The following is a 21,535-nucleotide window of genomic DNA, read 5'->3' on the forward strand; positions in this document are numbered from 1 at the left end:
ACATATCCATTTCAGGGATGCAACACTTAACAGGATTTAAGGGATTAGTGTTAATGCTATAAATATGGGAAGTACCTTTCAGATTAAACTTTTCATGCAACATTTCCATGCTGTAAGCAATTCACCAAAACATGCAAATGACTTTAATATGTTTGAAAACTCATTCATTTGATTATCAACATGCAAATCATAGAACATACATGCAATGCTAACAGAAAGTAAATCATTAAAAGTAAAAATAAAACTGACAAGGCCATCCTATACAAATAACAATAATTATTAATATTAATGTTCAGGTGCATCATTAGTGATATTAGTTAGAACCACCACCATACCATTTCAAACATTCTGCTTCATTTAAAAAAAAATGTGGCACATTTCTGTGAACAGTATTTGAGTAATAATTTTTAATCCTTTTCTCACTGAAAAGGCCAATTCAGTTTTTCCTTATCGAATGTCAAATATTATAGGAGAATATGAAGAAAGGGACTCGAAGGTCAAGGAGAGGACTTACTTCTCTTATAACGTGGAGGACCTGAGTGAGTGAGTGGGTGAGATGGGACCATTAAAGGGAACATAATGTATCCACAGAAGCCAAGCCGTGACAAACAAAATTAAATTGTGTGGTTAAACAAAACAAAACAATATGAGCAAGCGTGCAAACAATACAATAAAACTAGGGTAAAATGAACAAGCAATATCAAATGATAGCAATCAGGTCGAAGTTTGTCTACACTGTATGCCAGCAAGCCAAAATCCAAATACTGAGGTATTTGTAAAGTGCTCTGGGACATTGTCTTAATGTGATAAATATATATATATATATATATATATATATATATATACGGTGTTTATAAGAATAAAATACATAATCATATACATATGATTATGTCTCCTCACGCGTTTCTATTAAGTCTTCTTTTGTTTCTACATTATGACCCTGACGCTGAACTCTTTGATTTATATATATATATATATATACCGGCGTTCAAAGCTGGGGGCCCGGGTTCGATTCCCGGCAGAGACATTTTTTCGGCATCCCCAATTTTTCCAAAGGGTAGATAGCTCTGGGGAACCTTGATTTAAGCTACGCCTACCATTGTTCTCTTCATCCATTTCTTTACACAATATTTAAAATAAAAGAGTTGCCAAAGCTGTTGTACATGCATAGCTTCACACACACATATATATATATATATATGTAAGCATCTTGGTTTTCCATGTATTGGCAATAATAACATCAGAAATGCGAAACAAATTTATGCGTAATGCAATTTTGCAATGCCAACAAGTTCTTTTATTCACTTTCCAAATTTTAGGCAGTCATCTACCTTCTTCAGGGAAGATTCATGAATTGTGACTAGTTTAAACGACAGTTGTTTTTATTAAAGCGTGCGCGATCTCAGTGGAACTAGTGTAACTGCTGCTGCTGACATACAAATATATATTTGTATGTATATATATACATAGCACTTATCACATTATATTTATATCTGATATCTATTTCGAAGAATAAAATATGGATTTTTATTTTTTGTATATACAAGCGGAATATTAATGTCACTATTTAACAATTCAAAGTTAAAAGAAAATTAGTAATCATTGAGCCTTGAATTGCACAAACATGCCAAAACAAAATATTTAACACAGTGCAATAAACTATGTGCAATTATTCCTCTTAATGTTGCATGCAAAATATTTAATGCAGGTTATTTTTTTCATAAACTGTGCATCATGCAAATAAAGCACTTTGAATTAAAATTAGTAATCCATAACCATTATTTTTAATTTGTACTATAAAATATCAAAGTGGTATTTCATGTGTAATATTCTGATGAATACCACGGCCTTGCATTCTTATGCAAACTTAACTGATATCAAAATATTTTTTAATTTGCATACACATTAAACAATTTACATCAATAACCAAAACATTTACAGCCAAATTTCTTTCCATGCGGATGTGGTGTATGATGAAACATTTATAATTATTATTGATCTATTTTTCATCTGAATAATTGAAATAATTTATCTGATTTATTCAATCACTAAATTAATTTACCAGTTCATGTGATTTTGAATAACTTCACAAGTGCACTCTCTGGAACTATGAAATACCACTTTGTAGAATGTCATAATGTAAACCAACTACACAATTGTCATCAACTGCCACAAAGATTCATAAAAGATTATAATACCTAACAGTGTTTGACATGAATTCAGAGGAATATATTCTAATAAAAAATTTAATGTTTATATTTCCTGATTTTTTTTTTAAATATCAGATCTAATAACAGATTTAGTTACATGAATGTTTTGCATCAGATGGTGAATATATTTTTCTAAAGATCTAATTATCTCAAATAAAATAAGAATGACAGACACAGATCTTTAATCATCCTAGCTGCCATTGAGTCAAACACTGTTGGGTACCAATCTGTCAATGCCCTTGGATTCAATCAACCATGAACAACAATAAAAAAAAATAATAGGGAAATATTCATACCTCCTCTCAGAGTATCATTTGCTGCAAGAACTGCAAATTAACATAAAATGGAAGAAAAATGAATGCAATATGTAACACATTGAATATCAAACTTATTCATCTCTAATTACAATAAAACTATAAGAACACATTATGCATATACAAATTGATGTAAAGGATTGCTTCAAGTCTTGGACATGTTGAATGCATATTTAACTTAGTTTTTTTTTTTTTTTTCATTTGAAGTTTTAATTTTTTAGTGGGAGGAGCCAGTAACAGCCTTATTTGGTTAAGGGGTTATCTCATCTGGACGTTACAACCAGCATATGCTGACATACTGTATGTCTTGCCAGCTGTTTTCTTATTTACTTATTTAATCCAATTTCTTGATAACAAAGCAAAATATCAAGGATTCAAACTTTATATGGAATAATAATTTTTTTTAAATTTTAACAAAAGACAATCCTTGATATAAAAAAATGTGATAAAGAATGCAATGCAACAGCCTATGTTTATCAGCACACACTGGCTAAAAACCTTCAGGTGTGGGCATTAGCATACTCTGTTCCATCAGCTCTTGCTTCATTCATTGTCTGATCTTAACTTTCTGTTTATTCTTAAAATCTATCATGACAATTGCAAAATGAATAGCTTTCACTTGATATATCTGCATCTCTTCTCTATTTCTTGAATAGAATTCACTTAAAAAAAAAAACTTACTTTCTGCAGTATCTGGTAGTTCTTCAACCTTCTCTGGTATACCCATATTAACTCTGATAGTGTTTGCTTGGGTTACTATGTTATCAATATTCTCCATCATGAGGTTGTAACTGAAAAACAAAACAAGACAAGACATGAATTAAATCATAACATAAGCTTCATGACATGGAAAGATCACAACGATAATGACAATCATAGATCACAGGTCTGTTGCACACAGAGTTGTGCTTAAAAATCATCACCATTTATCATTTAACAGTGACAAGTTATAAACTAATTCATAATACATTTCAACACTGGTCGCTTATGAACTTAGAATACATAACACTGCATAATCATTGATTAAAAGCACTCCATACCATATACTCAGTTGAACTTAAATACATCATAATTCATCACCTTGGCTTAATTCAAACAACCACATGATCAGAATATGTGATAATGTTGATTAAAGATGAGTAATCCAATTTCAGTCAACCTGACTGAAATGTCTCTGTTTTTAAGTAGTACTTACGCTACTCTGTACATCTCATGTTGTATGGGTGTAAAGGGAGGGAAGTAAAGAGAAGTAACAGCTTGGTTCATTCTATTCAAGAGATCTTCTCTCTTCTCTTCATCCTCTATGCCCAAGAACTCCTAGAAATACAAACGCAAACAATTAAATTTAATTCCATCAGTTATACAAGCTTTCTGAAAATAATATACACGAATAAAAACAAATGTGTCATATCCCTAGAATAAGATGTGAAAGGACATATATCATGTTGAAATAAAATAAAGTAAAAATGCAATCTTTGAAATGATACCACAAGTAGGATTCATTCCTTGCATGCACTGAGCATTGAAAGAGGCAGCTTGAGCTCACTCTCAGATATTAATAATGCACCATGAATGGATTACTGCTAGATAGATGGTACTATATACATTACATGCATATATTAATATTATCATTACAGGCCTTTTTCATTATTATACAGCTCTCTTAACCAACTCACTAGCTTATTGGCTATTTTATATTACATCCTTGCTACATACCCGTTTCATCTTAGTGACATCAAGATCCCATTCCCTATCCTCTTTCTCATCCTCACTGAACTGCTCTACATAAAGATGTTTCAGCTGACTCACAACCTCATTGGCATAGTGCATCTGAGATAGGAAATGGATATGAAACAAAAAGGTCAATGCAAAGTCCATGAGCATAGACTTAATATTTGTTGCACAGATTGGATTATATAAATCTACACTTTAAACATTATCTTAACAACATCTGTTAACACTAATAACTTGTTATGACAGTAAGTAATATCCTTGGTTGAGGGGAAGTCAAACCAAAAACTTCATGCCTGAATCCTAGATCAATGCCTGAAAAACCATGTCTATAATTATATTAATAATAATTGATAGTTTAATATGGGATATCACTTAGAGTTTATAACAAAATTGATTTGGTTTTCTATATGGATATATGCCCACATGAAAAGGAATAACTCATTCTGTCTGAAAAACAAAAAGGTTTATCTCTGATTTATTCTTCTTTTACAGGAACAAACCTTTAATGATCAACATTTGCAAAAAACAAGAATAAAAACCTTATTGATTTGAGGACCTTAAACTGACTTTCAATTTATTGCAATTTTCTTGCAATACACAATAAAGTGCAATACTGCCATATGTTTTTTCAGTGTCTCTCTGAGTCAAATGTCTCTAAAATCTTATGTTTTACAGCTTAGTATATTTTCAACCTGATGAATGTGTGGCTTATCTCCTCAATTCATATGGAAATAAGTCTAAATCTCACAATAGTTTTACAGAAAATATAGTGAGGTTTTAATTTCATTTCAAGCAATATGAAAGTTTGTCAAATTTTTAATGTAATGTATTCATAGAGCTATTCATTGATATGAATTTGCATTTGATTTGACATACCCCAGGATTAAGCCTTTCAAAAGTCTCCTCATCTGTGATGTAGGCATCAATAGGTGACTGAGCTCTTTCAGGAGTACGGATACCATCTACTAACTCATCTAAGATACGACGAACAGCTACCTGAGCCTGCTTGGCAAACAGCTCCTCCTAAATAAAGACAGAATATGAAATATATTTAGTGGACTACAAAGAAAAATGTTAAATGAAGTATAAACACAAAGGGAGATCTGGTAAACATGAATGTAATACATGAATTTCGAAACACAGATAAGAATCGACTTTAAAGGTGAAATTAAAAATAGAAAGAAATAGACTTTTCATAACAAAGAACTCAAGTAGAATTGGAGTTCTAATATTATTTCTGAAGACTGATAAATATAGCAGGTTTTAGGCCAAAATATACTTAATGAAACAGGACTCGTCTTTCTTCTTTTTTTAATAGAAAATTTTCCCCTATGCACAATTCAGTTATTTACAAAGGCACATCTAACATCCTCTCAACAAATATTACCAAAACTCTTCATATTCTTATACCCACCTCAATCTCCTTCCTCTGCTTCAAGTTCTTATCTTCCTGCAGGGCAACACCCCTCAGGGTAACCTGTAGTGCCCCACCCCCACATACCACTGGGCGAGTATCTAACTGCCAAGTCTCAGAGAAGATCCCAGCATTAGGGGACTTGAACACGAAGGGAAAGCGAAGGCTCTCTCCAGGGAGAAGCACACCACTGCTGGTGTTGAAATAGAAGCGTTGGATGCGAGGTGTGGAACATCCTTCAAATGGGTTCTGCTTGGGGATTTTCTGTGGTTAACAAAAATAAATGGAAAATATTTCGTCTTATACACGGATGGACATTCAAGACCTGTTCCCCTTTGAGTGATTCAACACTTCACATTTACTATAAATTATTCTACATTTAAATGGGCTGTCCATAGTTATTAAACCACAACTTTAGATGAGAGTTTGAATTGAACCAGAGTTCAGAAAAGGGCATTGTGTTATTGTTTTGTTATATAATACAAATATTTTCTATAACCATGACCAAATTTGTTTTTGTTTCATTAGTGTAGCCATTGTGATAGCAGTGATAACTACACATGGGATGTCATGATCAACGAAGCAAAACACAACACTCCTTCATTGAACCAATTCATGACAGGATGTCATCAAGCTTAATTAAGTTCACATATATACATGTACATACTACTTCATAACAGAAGTGTTATCTAATCCAAACCAAGAAAAGAATATTTACGTCACATAACACTATTCTGATATTAATGACTATGGATCTTAGAAAATTTCCAAAATTTTCACAAGCATTATTTCTCAAAATAAACAGTATCCCAGATGAATTGGTAAAAATAGTCTCCTGTTTTTATCAACTAACCTTCCAATCATAATAAATGGTTGTAGTTCCATCATTAACAAGTTCCAAGTGAGATGTGGTCCTAACTCCAGCAAATGCTTCAAAGGTTACTCTTGAGCTACATGCAATCTGGCCTTTATGACTGTTACTATCCCCAGTCCAGCGGGCAGGATAACCATTAAACTTGAGAGCAGGACCAATGATGGGCTCTGGTATGGCTTCCTCAGGCATTTCACTCTCATTAGGAATCCTGTTAGTGGAAATCAGAATATCATGTGGTTTATTCTGTTTGGAATAATAGCAAGGTGGGGTTTTAGAAAGCTGAAAGCATGATTTTTCACAAGACTGGTGACAGGTTCTCAATTTTATTTCCATCAGCTTAAGATTGTAACTGTTGTGGAGTAAAAAGCTTGTTAAAATGAGCAGCTGAAAGTAAGTTAATTTGTCAACATTTGATTTGGGTAACTTCATTTAGGAAATTCACTTCCAACTCATTGAAACTGGTAAAATTTGGGTTATCTCATTCAGCACAATGGGTCACCAAATGTACATAAACTACAAACAGCTTTATGAAATTCCCCCTGTTCATACGCATGATTTAAGAAAGATAATTAAACCTAGACAAAGACATTCAATGACTTATCCATAAGCAATAGCAGTACATTCCAAACAAATATATTGTTCAGGCATAATAGCTTCCTCTAGCCCTAGTACAAGCCAGTAGAAGTCATTCACACTAGATGTACATTCAAAATAGAATTAAATGATTAATCTTACACATTATGGTCTCCTCCCTTTCCAATCTTGAAGGTCCCTACATCATCTGATGCAGTCCAGACATCTAATTTCTTCTCCTTAGGCTTGTTGGTTCCAATCACTTCAAGACCTTCCAGATCCTATTCAAAACAAATTACAAATTAAGAAAATATGAACATTTTGTACTTTCCCCATATTTGCTATATAATATGAATACTTACGTCTCCCAATTTCATCTTGCAATGTAGATCACGTACCAGACTACCTATCATTGAATTTTACTTACAGACCATCTTATATGCTGCTACTTTTAATAATTTGATTTATGTTATTTATTTATACTTATAACTTTACATCATCATTACTTATGATCACACCCATTTATTACTATAACAAATTACAAAAAGCAACTCTAACTGCTTCAAACAGTAATGGACATTCACTACTAGCCAGTCATTTCATCATTACATCTGATCATATGAAATGAAACTAAAGACTATCATGAGGTACCTCATAGCATTGCTTTGCATACATACCGGTTTGAATGGATCCAATTCATCAATGACATGCTGAAGCTGTCTCTTCCTATCTTTAAGATACTGGGAACGTTTCCAAGGATAGTGAACAGGAGAGGCTCTACCTTCACTCCAGGCAACACCTTTAATAAACAAAATATGACATTATATTAGGGTTAGACACCACTTACAAAGTTATTCTTGCTGTTAATCCTGAACAAATCATACTGTAGCGATCTTGCAATTTTCATAACAATTAATATCGGTTTGGAGTTTCCTTGTATATAGTTCATTTCATGGTGAAGACAATACTTATTTCTCCTTTGAATCATGAGACAAGATCCAAGAACAATGTGAGCAAGATTGAAAATTTCAGTCCATCTGAATGAATCCTTATGCACTAGCAATGATTCCTGAATTAGTCTTCAGACTATCTGCTTATATACATCCAAGATATTGAGAATGAGGGAAAGACATGAAAAATAAAATTTACTCACCCATTTCACTTTTGGCAAGCTTTGAGTATCCAATATGCTCTACAGGTGGTGGGTAACCTCTCTCTGTCTGACTCAACGTCATACTGGATTTTGAGGAGAATAGAATCATTATAAAAGAGATATATACCACCTAGAATGCGCACTTAAATAATCATTATCAAAGATTATTATTATTTAATCAAATACCATTATCATTTTTACTTTAAGCAATTAGTAAAGACAGCCGCTTGACTGAACCTTTTTGCGAAATCAATCAATTCAGTACCCTTTAACATAATATCTATCATCAACCTTATGACCGATACATGGTATAGGAAATCATGATGAAACGTAAGACAATTGATTGTAAGATTGCTTGTATCGCTTCATGCAAAATGATATACATCTCACTGTATATAATACACATGTCACCAAATTATTTTTAAGATACAAATAAATGACAAAAATCAACATTTAACTTACTGTATGCCAGACAAGTCATCACCAAATCTTTCCTGCTGTTTCCAGAATTCACTTCCAACACGATCTGAACAAAGAAATATTCAAAACCTCACTAATCATTTTCTAGTCATTGATACTGAATGCTTTATAGATATTGTACTTCACGACGCACTTTCATTTTTTATTGTAAATAATAGACCAAAGACAAATCAATCAATCGAAACCCTCCTTTCTCTTTTTTTGAATGGATAAAGATGCTCCAAGGGCTCTGCAAATGATTTTGAATTTAAGCACATAATTCACATTATTATTTGTTAAAAAATGAAGAGCATCGTGAATGTATTGAAATACAAATTATGATTTCCTTATGATAAAAAAGAACTTGATCATAGAGGAGTTTCAACTTACATCCTTTGCCATAATCCATAGCAGGTATAGCTCTGTCAATGATATATCTTTCCTCCTGAGTTTGACGATATTCCTCAGCTTGATTCATTACCAGTGTCTCAGGTGGCTTCTGCAAAAGCTCTGATAACAAATAACACACAAAAAGATCATGCAGAAGCCATTTCATAATCATCATCATTTATTTCACAATTTCAATGTTAAAAATACAAAAAAAATATATATATAAACAATACAACAGAAAGTCAGTCATAACTTGAATGTCTGAACATTTTCACATACTTCTCCCATCACAATATTCATGAACATTAACATAAAACATACTTTGTAAGGTCTAATGTTATCCTTTATGATCTATCTTGTGATTTCAACGAGCATTATTTCAATCTCCTCCCTGAAATTTCTCAACAATATTTAAATAATTTGAACGAGAAAAATAATATTTTCAGTCAACAATACAAGACAAGAAGTTTAGCAATATGACAAACATACCCACACTACCCTTATCTATGGTAAACTATTTACTTTGTAATTTAGAATGCTGTACACCATGCATACATATATCACAAGTTAAATAAGAAGTATTATCGTTCACTTACTGGAGATATATCCTTGAGTTTTCTTTCTTTCAATCATCTTCTTCTGCCAGTTAATAAGTGCTTGGTTTTCATCCATGAATGGATCTCTAGGTTTTGGTTCAACTTTCATACCATACTCTGGTTTGATTGCTGGTGTCTTGGGACGAGGTTCAATAGGATGATCCTCAGCCATCTTAGGAAATAAAAAGCAATAGAGATTTGCAAAATTGATTTATTTCATTCCAATTTTCATTTTTAAGATATCAATCCAATAAAATAAGGGACGTAAGTGATCATAACTTAGTTCAAAATAAAATAGTCAAAATGAGAATCAAATACTTTCCCAATCCATCTTAACCAATAATGTACACTTTGTATTTCTATACAACTCTACTATTTATTTTATCAAAACAAAGTTCTGCAGATCTTAATTAGCTATTGGACTAATGAAAGAAATATTTAGGGGCACTAAAGCCTATTTACAATAATTCGCAATACAATCTACAATTTGATCTAAGTTTTATAATAGTTTAATGGCATACAAGTTACCTCCATATGTCCATTTTGTACAGCTTCCATCTTGAAAGCTTCTACAGACCCTAGGATGCTATGAGGTAAGATGTTTCCAGTAGAATCAAAACGAGGTCCTCCAGCACCTAATACACACAACAAATATAATCATTCAGTCTTTAAGGCCCGTATTCTGAAGTCGGGTTTAACTTAAACTCAGGTTTAATGTTGTGGTTTAAGTATGGATAGCCAATTGTTACATAAATCACTAAGAGTAGAGATATAATATTTACCTTGTTTTGCTCTCAAATCATTCATAATTGTGTAGGAAGTATATATAGAGGATTGTATTCACCATCAATGAATCAGGAACGAGCACAGTAAACATAAGAAACATACAACTTAGTAAAATTTTGACACTTTTGGCTTCCCATAATTTTAGCACAGAGTTAGACAATGGTCTAAATTAAACCTGACTTCAAAATACAGGCCTAAGTATATATATCATGTGTTGCTTATATTGCCATTTGCTGAATGACATTTGTTAAATGCTAAAATTTTGATGACAACATTAAGATCGTCATTCTATGATGCTTACTTCAAATCAAATACAATTTCCCTTAAAAAATATTTAAAATAATTTCAACAAGACATATATGAAAAGACGTTATCACACACTCCAACACATTACGGTATTTCATTTTATTGCTTTACAGACATTATATTTCATACCAATATAGTCCTCCTTCATAAGTGGAACATTAGGTGGTGCTGGCTTAGCAATGAGAATTGGTTTGGTCTTTGGTTTATCGAGTTCAGATTGTGGTTTCATCTTGCGAACTGTCACCTTCTTAGAGGATGGACGAACCTTGGGTGATTGAGGAGGCTTTGGTGCTCGCAACTGATAAAGAACATAATATTATTAGAAGTCAGACTGTAGAATATCATAAAGCTAACTTGTTCCAGGGTTTCACTCTCCTTCAAATGAATGATAATAATAATAAAACCAATGATAATACTGGATATTTTAATCGAGATATGTCTTCAGAAATGACACTCCAGGAGACTATTTTAAAGCAAGGGGGTGGTATAATATGGGCATGAAGAGGCCAGGAAAGTATTTGTTAAATGATGTACATTTCTGAAATCAACCATCATCCTGTAATGAACATCATGCCTTCTCAAACTGAACATTCCAAATCAATAAAAATGTTAATTACATCATGCCACCTGTCAATGACATGATGTAGGAATGTGGGAAAAGAACACCCTAGTATAAGTTTTGCTGTAGGAGCTGCCAAGACTTTCAAAAAGAAATGCTTCCAGAGTTCTTGGCTTTAAATCTTCCCTTAAGACATACATTTTCCCTCAATAATTAATTTCCCTTTTTATCTTGAATATTGTAGTAATTATTGCAACTGTTAAATTATCATTCATACATTGTACGTGCTATGGTACTTTTTGTTTTTAGCGCCTCTAAATATCCATTATTATTAACGTATATCTATCCATCATACTAGATATGATCCAGATCTGCGAGCTGGGGCAGACTGACCAACGGTGTAAACACGATGAACCTGCCCGGGGTTGCGGAACAGACACTGCAATTTTGCTCCGCCAAAATAGTAGGATCAGACCCTACGAGCTGGGCCACACACAGCAATTTTTTTCAGTGAAAACACATCTAATCTGCCCTGGCAATTCGCACGTTTCATGACAGAAATTTTATCCACTGATCTGTGTTTTCGCTCTGCGAGCTGGGACAGCGTGTAAATGGGATGCAGGATAACCTGTGAGCCAGTAAATATAAGGTACATGTAGTCTCCTTCAGAATCATAAATTTGCAATTGAAGTATCAAGTAAAATCTGTAATAAAAGTATAACTTTGCTATATCACAACTCTTTTGTTTGTTTTTTAAAGATCTAACCTTAGCCATCTCCTGGGGGTCGATGGCGAGTGCTTGAATGTCCTCTCCATTGATAACTTGTTTGCTAGGTGGTATCACCTCTTCTTCTATTAAACTCTGAGAGTTGTTTGGACTAATTGCTTTCTCTGGTGTACCCTCACGCCGATTCTTCCTCAGCTTATCTGGAAAAGTGGTAATAGAAACAAAAAGAGAGAAAATGCAGATAATAATGGATGCATCATCTAATCAGTACTCATTATGAAAATGGACAAAATGATATGTAGTAAACATCTATACAGTACTATTAAAGTATCTTAACTTTTCATTCATTTACAAGGAAGAAAAAATATCAGAAACAGCACTCAAACAAAATACAACTGATTTTTTTCTTCTCTCAGCCCAGGGAAACTTAGGCTTTATATATATCTGTGAATTTGATTTTAATGTGTTGCAATCTTACTTTGCAAATATGATATAATTCTGTGAATTAAAACATCTCTATAAAATCACAACCATCCCTACCATCATCATCATCATCATCATCATGATCATCATATGATTATCATATCACTATCCATTCCTCACTTCAAAACTTTTTTTTTCAGTTCAAATTTGCAAAGTGAATCTTGATATCAAGTATTTTTTTGTGTGTGTAATAAATAAAACAGAAAAAGGGTACTCCATGCTGGAAAGTGAAAATAATACGATTTGAATGAATAAAGTACAATCGAACCACCAAAACTAAATATTGTACTTTTTAAAAAGAAAATGAGTTTATGGAATTTATACAGTAGTATATAAAATCATGCAAAGAGCTGCTCGCATATGACACAAAAGTGACAAAACTGAATTTTTTATTGAAACATTCTTTGATGGATTTTCATCACTCTTTCATAAAGCGGTATTTATCTTGTTTTTCAGTCTTTGTTTTTTTAACGAACTCAATGTAAGGGTTGGCAAATCAATTCCAAATTCGATATATGCAGATGTAGATTATTAAATGTTAAATTTTTAATGCACTTCCCACGCAAAGATACTTGTTGAGGTTATTTGATGAAACACTTCTTATGGTCAATCATTGAGCTCTATACTTTTAAACCTTCTAAAACATGCAGGATACTAGAAACAAACAACATCCATCAAGTTCCAAACCTAAATATACATGTCCAATACTATTTAAATAATCTGTGTGTGCATGTACAAGTCCACATATGCTGTTAACCATTAAGAAATATTCAGATTACTAATGAATCAAAAGAGTACTACTGACTTGCACCAACATAATGTAAAACATGTGCATTGAGGGCAGAGTTTCGTCCTTTCCTTGACGTCGTTCCACTTATTCCTGATGAAAGGCTATTCACTGAAGATGATCTAGAAGGACTCAAACGAGATGGAGATTTCTGACGTTTGGTAGATCTGTCCATTTTAGTTTTTTCAGACATAATATCCTTATACTTTAACTAATGTACATAAGAACAAGTTTTTAAATGGAAATAAAAATTGTTTCAGTGGCTGGTTAACAAATTCACTCTTCCCAACGGTTGTCAATTAGTACCATGACAGCATTACATCGAGAAGACTTCACATTCAAATGTCATTGATAACAAGTTGGTCCTCTCAAGATTTTGCAATATTTCTGCTTTGATCCTCGAGTGTTACAATCAGAAGTTTTCCAAGACAGCACAGAACACACAAGAAATCCAGAAAAAAAGTAGATGATAGATCAATGGCTACTGAAGATTACTCCAGAGATGTGAAACAAGCACAAAAGTGTTGGTATCAGATCATGAAAACTGAAATGCCTTGAAAATTGAGGACAGAGATCTTCCTGTGATATCTTAATTACTGTCTTGTTTCTGTCTACTAGCTAGCTCCCATGGAAATGACTTAGATGACTATCCTACAAATATCTAACCTGTAACAAACTAAACCAGATAGTGATACACCATAATGTGTTTGTTGAATTACAATACAAACTGAGAGATAATAAAGCAAGTAGCATGAGATACATGTACATAGGAGAGAAACAAATATTAGGTTGCTTTTAATCCATGGTACATAGTACTCAGCCTTCAGGCTCAATGTATTTTGTCTTTGCTTAGTAAAGAAAGAACAAACAGTATCCAAGAAAGCGATGTGCACTATAAAGAATTTACTGGTGTCTAATTGTGCTACCTTCCCTTTTTATTGCTTCTTTATGCAAATATAACAAGAAATCATTAAACACTGTTGTTAAGCAAGCTATCAACAGCCATCTTCGAACACCTTTCTGTGTTATAGACCAGTTTGGACCTATCATTTGTGCTTATCACTGAAAAAACAAATCATGCTTAACCAAATTCATGCAATTTTTGTCTCCTTCAATTCTTTCATTTTCTTAAAACGGGGTTCTTCAGGCTGAAAATAATATGATTTGAACAGATAATGAAAGATCAACCAAAATACTTAAAATTTGATTGAAATTGGACAAGAAATAACAAAGTTATTAAAGATTTGCATTTTCAGAGAAACAATTCTATGCCTGTCTTCAAAAAAAAAAATTGGATTGGATTGACAACTAATTGAGTGCATTAGATACTAGTAGGCCTATTCATTGCTGCAACTCATTCACACATGTAAGAAAATATATACGGGGCACTTACATTGACAAGTGGATACCATGCGCAACCAAAAAACATGTAGGATGTCTTTTTCAAGATAAGTTACGTACGCAACGTAATGAGGGTGTCAAAATCAGTAAAATAATGAAAAAAGGGTATCTAATTTGCGGATGTACTTTTTGCCCCAGGAGTCAACACTACATGTATGTGTTCAGAGTACGATTTACGCGAGATGTGCTGTACTAAACCCAACAATGTAGGTAAAGTTAAAACCAATGACCGACGTCTGTGACATAGTTCATTGAAATATCGCTGTACTTGTTTAGGGGTTCAATTCAGGGAATACTTGCCAATAGTATCGTCTTGTTTCCAATACTTGTCAAGGGTAGGGTTTCACACGCCAATACTTGGGGGGGGGGTGCATTTTCAGAATATGGAAAGTATGTGTTTAGCGTGTTTTTTGAAATCTCATGGTCGCGCATGGTATCCACTCATGAATGGAAGTGTTAAGGTTTGAAGTGGCCATCTTTAATTACATGCAATACAAATGAGTGCATTGAAAAAGAGTCAAAGATTTGAAGAAAAAAATGAAAAGGAAAATACTTTTGAAATAAAGAAATAGCTGGAGAAGTGTCCAAGAAGGGAGAGAAATAAAGAGAGAGAGGAAGATGGATGAGAAGGGGTGAGATCTTTTTTTGAACAATAATTTTATTTTTGTTCCATCATGAAGTTTCAGCACTGAAGACAGACACAACCCATTATTTATAGAATCGAGCAAGACTAGGGTCAAGATGGCTCCTTTCAAAGTTGATTAGGTTACAAACCAAATATAAGAATGCTTACCGACATGAAGAGATTTGCTGAAATGCACATGGACTTTTGACTCTGCCATGAAATATTATATCCAGAAAAGATGAACTAGTTTCCATGGAAACACTTCCAGTATGTATGATCACTTTCAACAGTTACTAGCTATCACAAATGCAGTTCTGGTTTTTGAACCACCTGAACTGATTTGGTTGATAAGACATAAATTGCTCATCTGACAAATCAGTAAATGAAGAGATCTCCTTTGAAAATTTTCATGATTAAATAACCTTCTGCACATCAAGACGTACAAACTATTACTACTTCGCAACTTATGTGCTTGTCCTCCAAAACATCAAAGGGAAAATGTGAAGAAGTTGATGAGACCATACAAAAGAAAGAGAATTATTGATCAATAGCTTGAAAAGAGAGATGCAAGTGGATTAAGAGAGTGAAAAAGAGAGAACATCTCATTGTATAAGGTGTTGATTGCTAGAGGGGGTGGAGTTTCATCCCTTTTGGATGATATTAAGATGATTGACAGCTGAGAGCAAGAGATACTCTTATCAAGTCAAGAAGCCACCTAAGAGACATCAGGTGGTTTCAGACCGCCTCGAAGTTCGCCAGTTCCAGGTATTCTCTGATCGGGAAATTTACCCCGATCAGAAAATACCAGGTATTTTGGTAATGTGAAAGCAAACTACGCGTAATCTCCCCGAAAGAAAATACCCGCTAAATAGTAGGTACTTGGCGAAATTACGAGAACTTTCGTGGGGATTTTTCCAAGGTCGCGTGGCGTGGCGTGGGTGGCTGCTGGGCTAGAGATTTTGAATCTCCCGCCTTGCCTCCTTATCAGACCACACTGCGCATGCTCGTAACTTCGGGAACTTATCCCGAAGGATGTGTTTCGGGGCGGTGTGAATGCAGGAATAATTAACAGGTATTTTTTAGCCTTAAAAAGTTCTCGTAATTTAACGGGGATTCTTGTGATCGAGGCGGTTTGAAACCGCCTATTGACACCACCCTTTTCACCATGTCTCTTAAGAGATGAGCAAATAACATCAATATTTAAAATGTTGGCATGCACATTCACTTGGCTTCAATACATTCAATGATCAGATTTTCAATCAAGTATTACATGTATATTTCCTGAAAGTAACTGTTACAAAATACATGTAATAAAAGAACAAGATTTTATCCCATTCCAAACCTTGCCGTTTCAAGGCTTCATAAAATTATATCTCCATACTGATTCTATTCCTTTTATTAGTCACATCATGCCCTAGCAATTCTAAGTGTGTAACTGAGTTCATATTATCGTACATTGTAACTGATCAGAGCCACATCTTTCATGCATGAATCTCCCAAGCATCTTTTTATCTTTACAACTCACATTCTCTATTGACAATGCAATGGGCAAAGTGGGTGTCACGCGCGTAAAACATTCCCCGTAGACTTGTGTGTTAAAATGGCACTTTTGAAAAATTCATAAAAAACAAATGTGAAATTAGAGGGTGGAATGTTTACTACCATTGGATAGGATATATATCTGGCATTCCATATCTGACCAGGAAAGGGTAGCGTAGCCAGCTCATTTTAAAAATAAATTGCCATTTATGAAGATAACTATGAATGGATCAAATTCATCGACTCAAACAGTAAAATAGCCCTAATTAGTCCGCCAGTCAAAAAAATAGTTCCAAGTCAATTTTTTATCTTCCCAATTTGGGCGAAGGAAGTTCAGTAGTTACCATTTCTAGAATCAGTGTTAGATTTTGAATCATATTCATACAGTTTTGTCAATCAGCCACATCAAATTGAAAAAAAATCGAATGGGTTGGGTCGAACGAATATCTTGAGCCCTCCTGATGTAATTAGGCTCATGGCACCTATAGGTGTCACGCGCGTAAAACATTCCCCATAGACTTGTGTGTTAAAATGGCACTTTTGAAAAATTCATAAAAAATAAATGTGAAATTAGAGGGTGGAATGTTTACTACCATTGGATAGGATATATATCTGGCATTCCATATCTGACCAGGAAAGGGTAGCGTAGCCAGCTCATTTTAAAAATAAATTGCCATTTATGAAGATAACTATGAATGGATCAAATTCATCGACTCAAACAGTAAAATAGCCCTAATTAGTCCGCCAGTCAAAAAAATAGTTCCAAGTCAATTTTTTATCTTCCCAATTTGGGCGAAGGAAGTTCAGTAGTTACCATTTCTAGAATCAGTGTTAGATTTTGAATCATATTCATACAGTTTTGTCAATCAGCCACATCAAATTGAAAAAAAAATTGAATGGGTTGGGTCGAACGAATATCTTGAGCCCTCCTGATGTAATTAGGCTCATGGCACCATCGAGTCGCTGTGAAAGATGCATGCATCCGGGGGGGGGGGGGGGCACTTGACCAAAAAAGTAGTGGGTATGTGCCACGGGCGAGACAAAAAACGGGGGCCTTGGAGCGGGCTTATTGTAAAAGGAGGGTCCTCGGAACAACAAATGTTTGTGAAGACGGGGGTCCTCGGAACAACAAATGTTTGTGAAAACGGGGGTCCTTGGAACGGGTCGCCTGCGTGTGATTAGTCTGCAGGCACAGACCCTCATTGGAACTTTGATCAACAAGTGTGCCTCCACGCAAAGACTAGCACATACAAAACTTGCTGCCTTCAGTACACAAGGCATGAGTAGGCTGCGCATTCAGACCCTTATTTCGAGTGAAGGGTTTGCCCAGCAGACTAGCGTGTGATTGCGTATTCATCCCTATGGAATACGTGCATGCAGCTAGCCCGGCGGCACGGGCGCTGGGTGCGCTAGCGCAGATGCGATAGTTGGACAGTGCTCTGCGGCCGCTTTTCACCAAAATTGCGGCTCATAGCAGATCAGTACGGCTGGAACGTCATAATAGAAAATATGTGAAGCTTTGGAGCGGCTTTTTATGTTCTTTTTCTCAAAAAGACAAAAATGCTATGCCTTGGAATGGAAATTTGAGTGTAAAAATGGGGGTCCCCTCCGCGACACATACCCACTATGCATTATATACTCAGTGCCCCCCCCCCCCCCCCGGGCATAATTTCTGTTATAATGTCTCTTTAACAATGGATTTCCAATTTCTCATGTAAAATACACAGCCACCATTTGGTAAGGTGCCTAAATATCATGACTCTTTCACCAAACATTTATTTTCATGCATTAAAAATTCTATGTAGGGGAGACCGGGGTTAGTTGGAACATGGAGTAAGTTGAAACATTGTAATTTTCTTTAACATCTTTGAATAAATTTCTGCAATACTGCCCTCAATTTATTGTCATTATCAATAGCCATCCACCATATTACAGACAACACATATGCAACAAGCCAGGTGAAGTTAGAAACAAATTTTAGTTTTTTGACCTTCTGGGTAATTTTTTTCTTGTTCAGAAATGTTTGATTATTTCAGAGAAGTTTATAGATCAAGTTGGCCAATTTGGGGGTGCAATAGACACTTATACCAAGCTACAAAATGAGGTTATTAATATGCCATGGTGATGTCCCTTTTTTGCGATGTAAGCTTATGTCAAATGGGCCTCCGGGGTTAGTTGGAACAAAATTGATGGGGCTAGTTGGAACATGTGCCAACTTACCCCAAACATAATTATGAATAAAAACATTGGATATGAGAAAAAAAAAGTATTTCACACTCTTCTGAACAAGTGTTGTATACCATGCTTGTTTTGTTTATCAGTTAGGTCTGAGTGTGCATTAAAGGCCTATTGTAGGCACCTAATGCAATATTAACCCTTATCAAAATGGGGAGGGGTCAATTTGAGCCCCCCCCCCCGAGAAATTTCGTCACTACGCGGTTGCACAATTTTTTTTTTACTACACTGCTCACTGACTTTTTACTCTCAAGTCTTGTGCATCATTTGAGACCAAATTTTTGATGCCTGTGTACACGGTGTCAAAATTACGCAACAAATTGTATGAGCATGTTCGGACCCCAACTTGTTCAAAAACATGATTCCATGTAAAAGGTCAATGCAAATTGTGTTTTTCAACCAAAAGTCATAAATATATGATTATTTTTTACTTTTGCTGGTTCAAATAGATTCATTTTATACTATTTATGATAGCAAAAGACTCCCGATATAGTCCATCGGAAAAAACAAAGGTTCGAAAAAACAAAAATACAAATAAAAAAAAAAAAATCATAAGAAATTATATTTTTTGCACTTTTTGGTGGAAATTTGTTATAAATGTGAAAATTGAATATACTCTCACCAAAAATTAGCATTCTACTAGCTTAATAAATAGAGTTAAAGGCAATAACATACCAAAAAAAACAAATTTATGGAAAATTTTATATGCTTATTTGCATAATTATGAAAAAATATAAACAATTAATTTGTGTCTTTTAAATTTGATGCAGAAGTACATGAAATTGCTGATAGTACACTTAATTGCATGTAAACTCAAATGCACCCAAATATGCGGAATTCTACTACACAGTCTGATTGCGTGAGTGGCTGTATAATAGAAAAAAAAGTTAAACGAATCCACACTTTAATATTTTGAACTTGAATAAGATAAAGCAAATAGGCTAAAACCATGTAATATTACAGTTTTAAGTAGTTTTAGTAAAATTCTTAATCGACCATGCAGTGTTCCAACTTACCCCATACAATGTTCCAACTTACCCCGATATGGGGGTAAGTTGGAACGTTTGCGATGGTGGTGTTCAAGGTGGATTTTTTCAGTAACCATAATAGATTTAAAAATTTTATGGGGTACATTTGAAGCCCTTAGACATATGCTTCAAGCTGATATATTGTTTCTCGAATTAAATCTATTTGGATTTTACAGCCATTTTTGTGAAAAATGTTCCAACTAACCCCGGTCTCCCCTACCTACACAAAATGATCTGTGCAGCAGTATAGAACTGCACTCAAAATATAGAATTTCACTGTGGAAGTACATAAATCCTGTGCTTCATGATTACCTGTTTTGCTCTCACAAACAAAATGCATACACCTGCAGTTAAATTTTTAACTTACTTGAACTACCATGCCGGGATCTGCTATCACCACCTATTATAGATTGTCTGCGACTACCAATTCCTGGGATACTTGAATGTACAGTGCTAGATTTTCTGCTCCGATTCATCGTTTACAACCAGCCAAATAGATGAAATAGATATGGTACAGTTAACTACAACATGAAACTCCTTTTTTTCAAGTACAGCTTACAGTGAAGAGAAGCAGATGGCTAGATGAAGGGATGAATAAATTGAACAACAACAAAAGATATCTCCCATGCCTATATGATCCAGTATGAATGCTTGCGTCTCTATTTATCAATCCATACTTCATAGAGCAGATGGGATCCTATTCTCTGTAATATTCTCTGCAGTTGGCCGTTGCCATGGCAGGCCTGGGAAAGGAACAGGTCAGATTAAACTTCGATGCTGACTAGCCTTTCATACATCACAGTGATTATCAATGTAACAGACAATTGAGCATTGATTCATAAAGAAGTCATAATCAACCCATTTATCCCAGGGGTAGTGAACAACTTTGTAAGAACAAAAAACTTTTCATGACTAGCTACAGGTAAAACAAGCTATGCGATACATTGTGAATACAGTAAGAAATCAAAATGAGGTCATTAAAAAAATCAATTTCACACTCAATCAGACATGGCCTACTAAAAAGTGCACTATGAATGCATACTATCACACAAATAAATTAATGCTTACTATCACACAAAAAAATTTCAGAGTGAAACAGAGAATCGTGTACAGTATGACTCTACTCTACGTGTATACTGAGGCTACATGTATCATAACTGCACAAGAACATGTAATAGACAGAATGGAGAAAGACATTCTTAGAACAGTTGAAATATGATCTTCTCAACTTAAAGGAGTATCTCTTCAAAGCAAAGAAAAAGTTAATTATAAAACAATTGAATGATGATTTTGTGTTCCCCTCTGTTAAGTTTAATGTGTGAGTCAATGATTGCAGATCATG

At 34.3% G+C, this 21,535-nt stretch overlaps 1 protein-coding gene across 7 annotated transcripts in view; it reads right to left on the reverse strand.

The window, feature by feature from the left end:
* Positions 1-21,535, reverse strand: part of LOC121410247 (MYCBP-associated protein-like) — a 42,438-nt gene that overhangs the window by 4,341 nt on the left and 16,562 nt on the right. For 3 of the 7 annotated variants that reach the window (XM_041602194.1, XM_041602191.1, XM_041602192.1), the window contains exons 2-17: positions 12,135-12,295; positions 10,939-11,107; positions 10,246-10,352; positions 9,718-9,889; positions 9,122-9,241; positions 8,735-8,798; positions 8,273-8,355; positions 7,797-7,918; positions 7,282-7,400; positions 6,526-6,754; positions 5,673-5,936; positions 5,135-5,281; positions 4,241-4,354; positions 3,720-3,841; positions 3,206-3,315; positions 2,507-2,536 (exon numbers count right to left, since the gene is read on the reverse strand). In XM_041602194.1, the coding sequence (XP_041458128.1) occupies positions 2,507-2,536; positions 3,206-3,315; positions 3,720-3,841; positions 4,241-4,354; positions 5,135-5,281; positions 5,673-5,936; positions 6,526-6,754; positions 7,282-7,400; positions 7,797-7,918; positions 8,273-8,355; positions 8,735-8,798; positions 9,122-9,241; positions 9,718-9,889; positions 10,246-10,352; positions 10,939-11,107; positions 12,135-12,295 (2,133 nt within the window). Of the gene's footprint in view, positions 1-482; positions 536-2,506; positions 2,537-3,205; positions 3,316-3,719; positions 3,842-4,240; positions 4,355-5,134; positions 5,282-5,672; positions 5,937-6,525; positions 6,755-7,281; positions 7,401-7,796; positions 7,919-8,272; positions 8,356-8,734; positions 8,799-9,121; positions 9,242-9,717; positions 9,890-10,245; positions 10,353-10,938; positions 11,108-12,134; positions 12,296-13,383; positions 13,644-15,559; positions 15,624-20,560; positions 20,697-21,535 lie in introns of those variants that run through there. The other 4 variants (XM_041602196.1, XM_041602193.1, XM_041602195.1 and 1 more) reach the window with 4 other exon arrangements.

This window comes from Lytechinus variegatus, chromosome 3 (assembly GCF_018143015.1).
Source record: "Lytechinus variegatus isolate NC3 chromosome 3, Lvar_3.0, whole genome shotgun sequence".
NCBI classification, from domain to species: Eukaryota; Metazoa; Echinodermata; class Echinoidea; order Temnopleuroida; family Toxopneustidae; genus Lytechinus; species Lytechinus variegatus.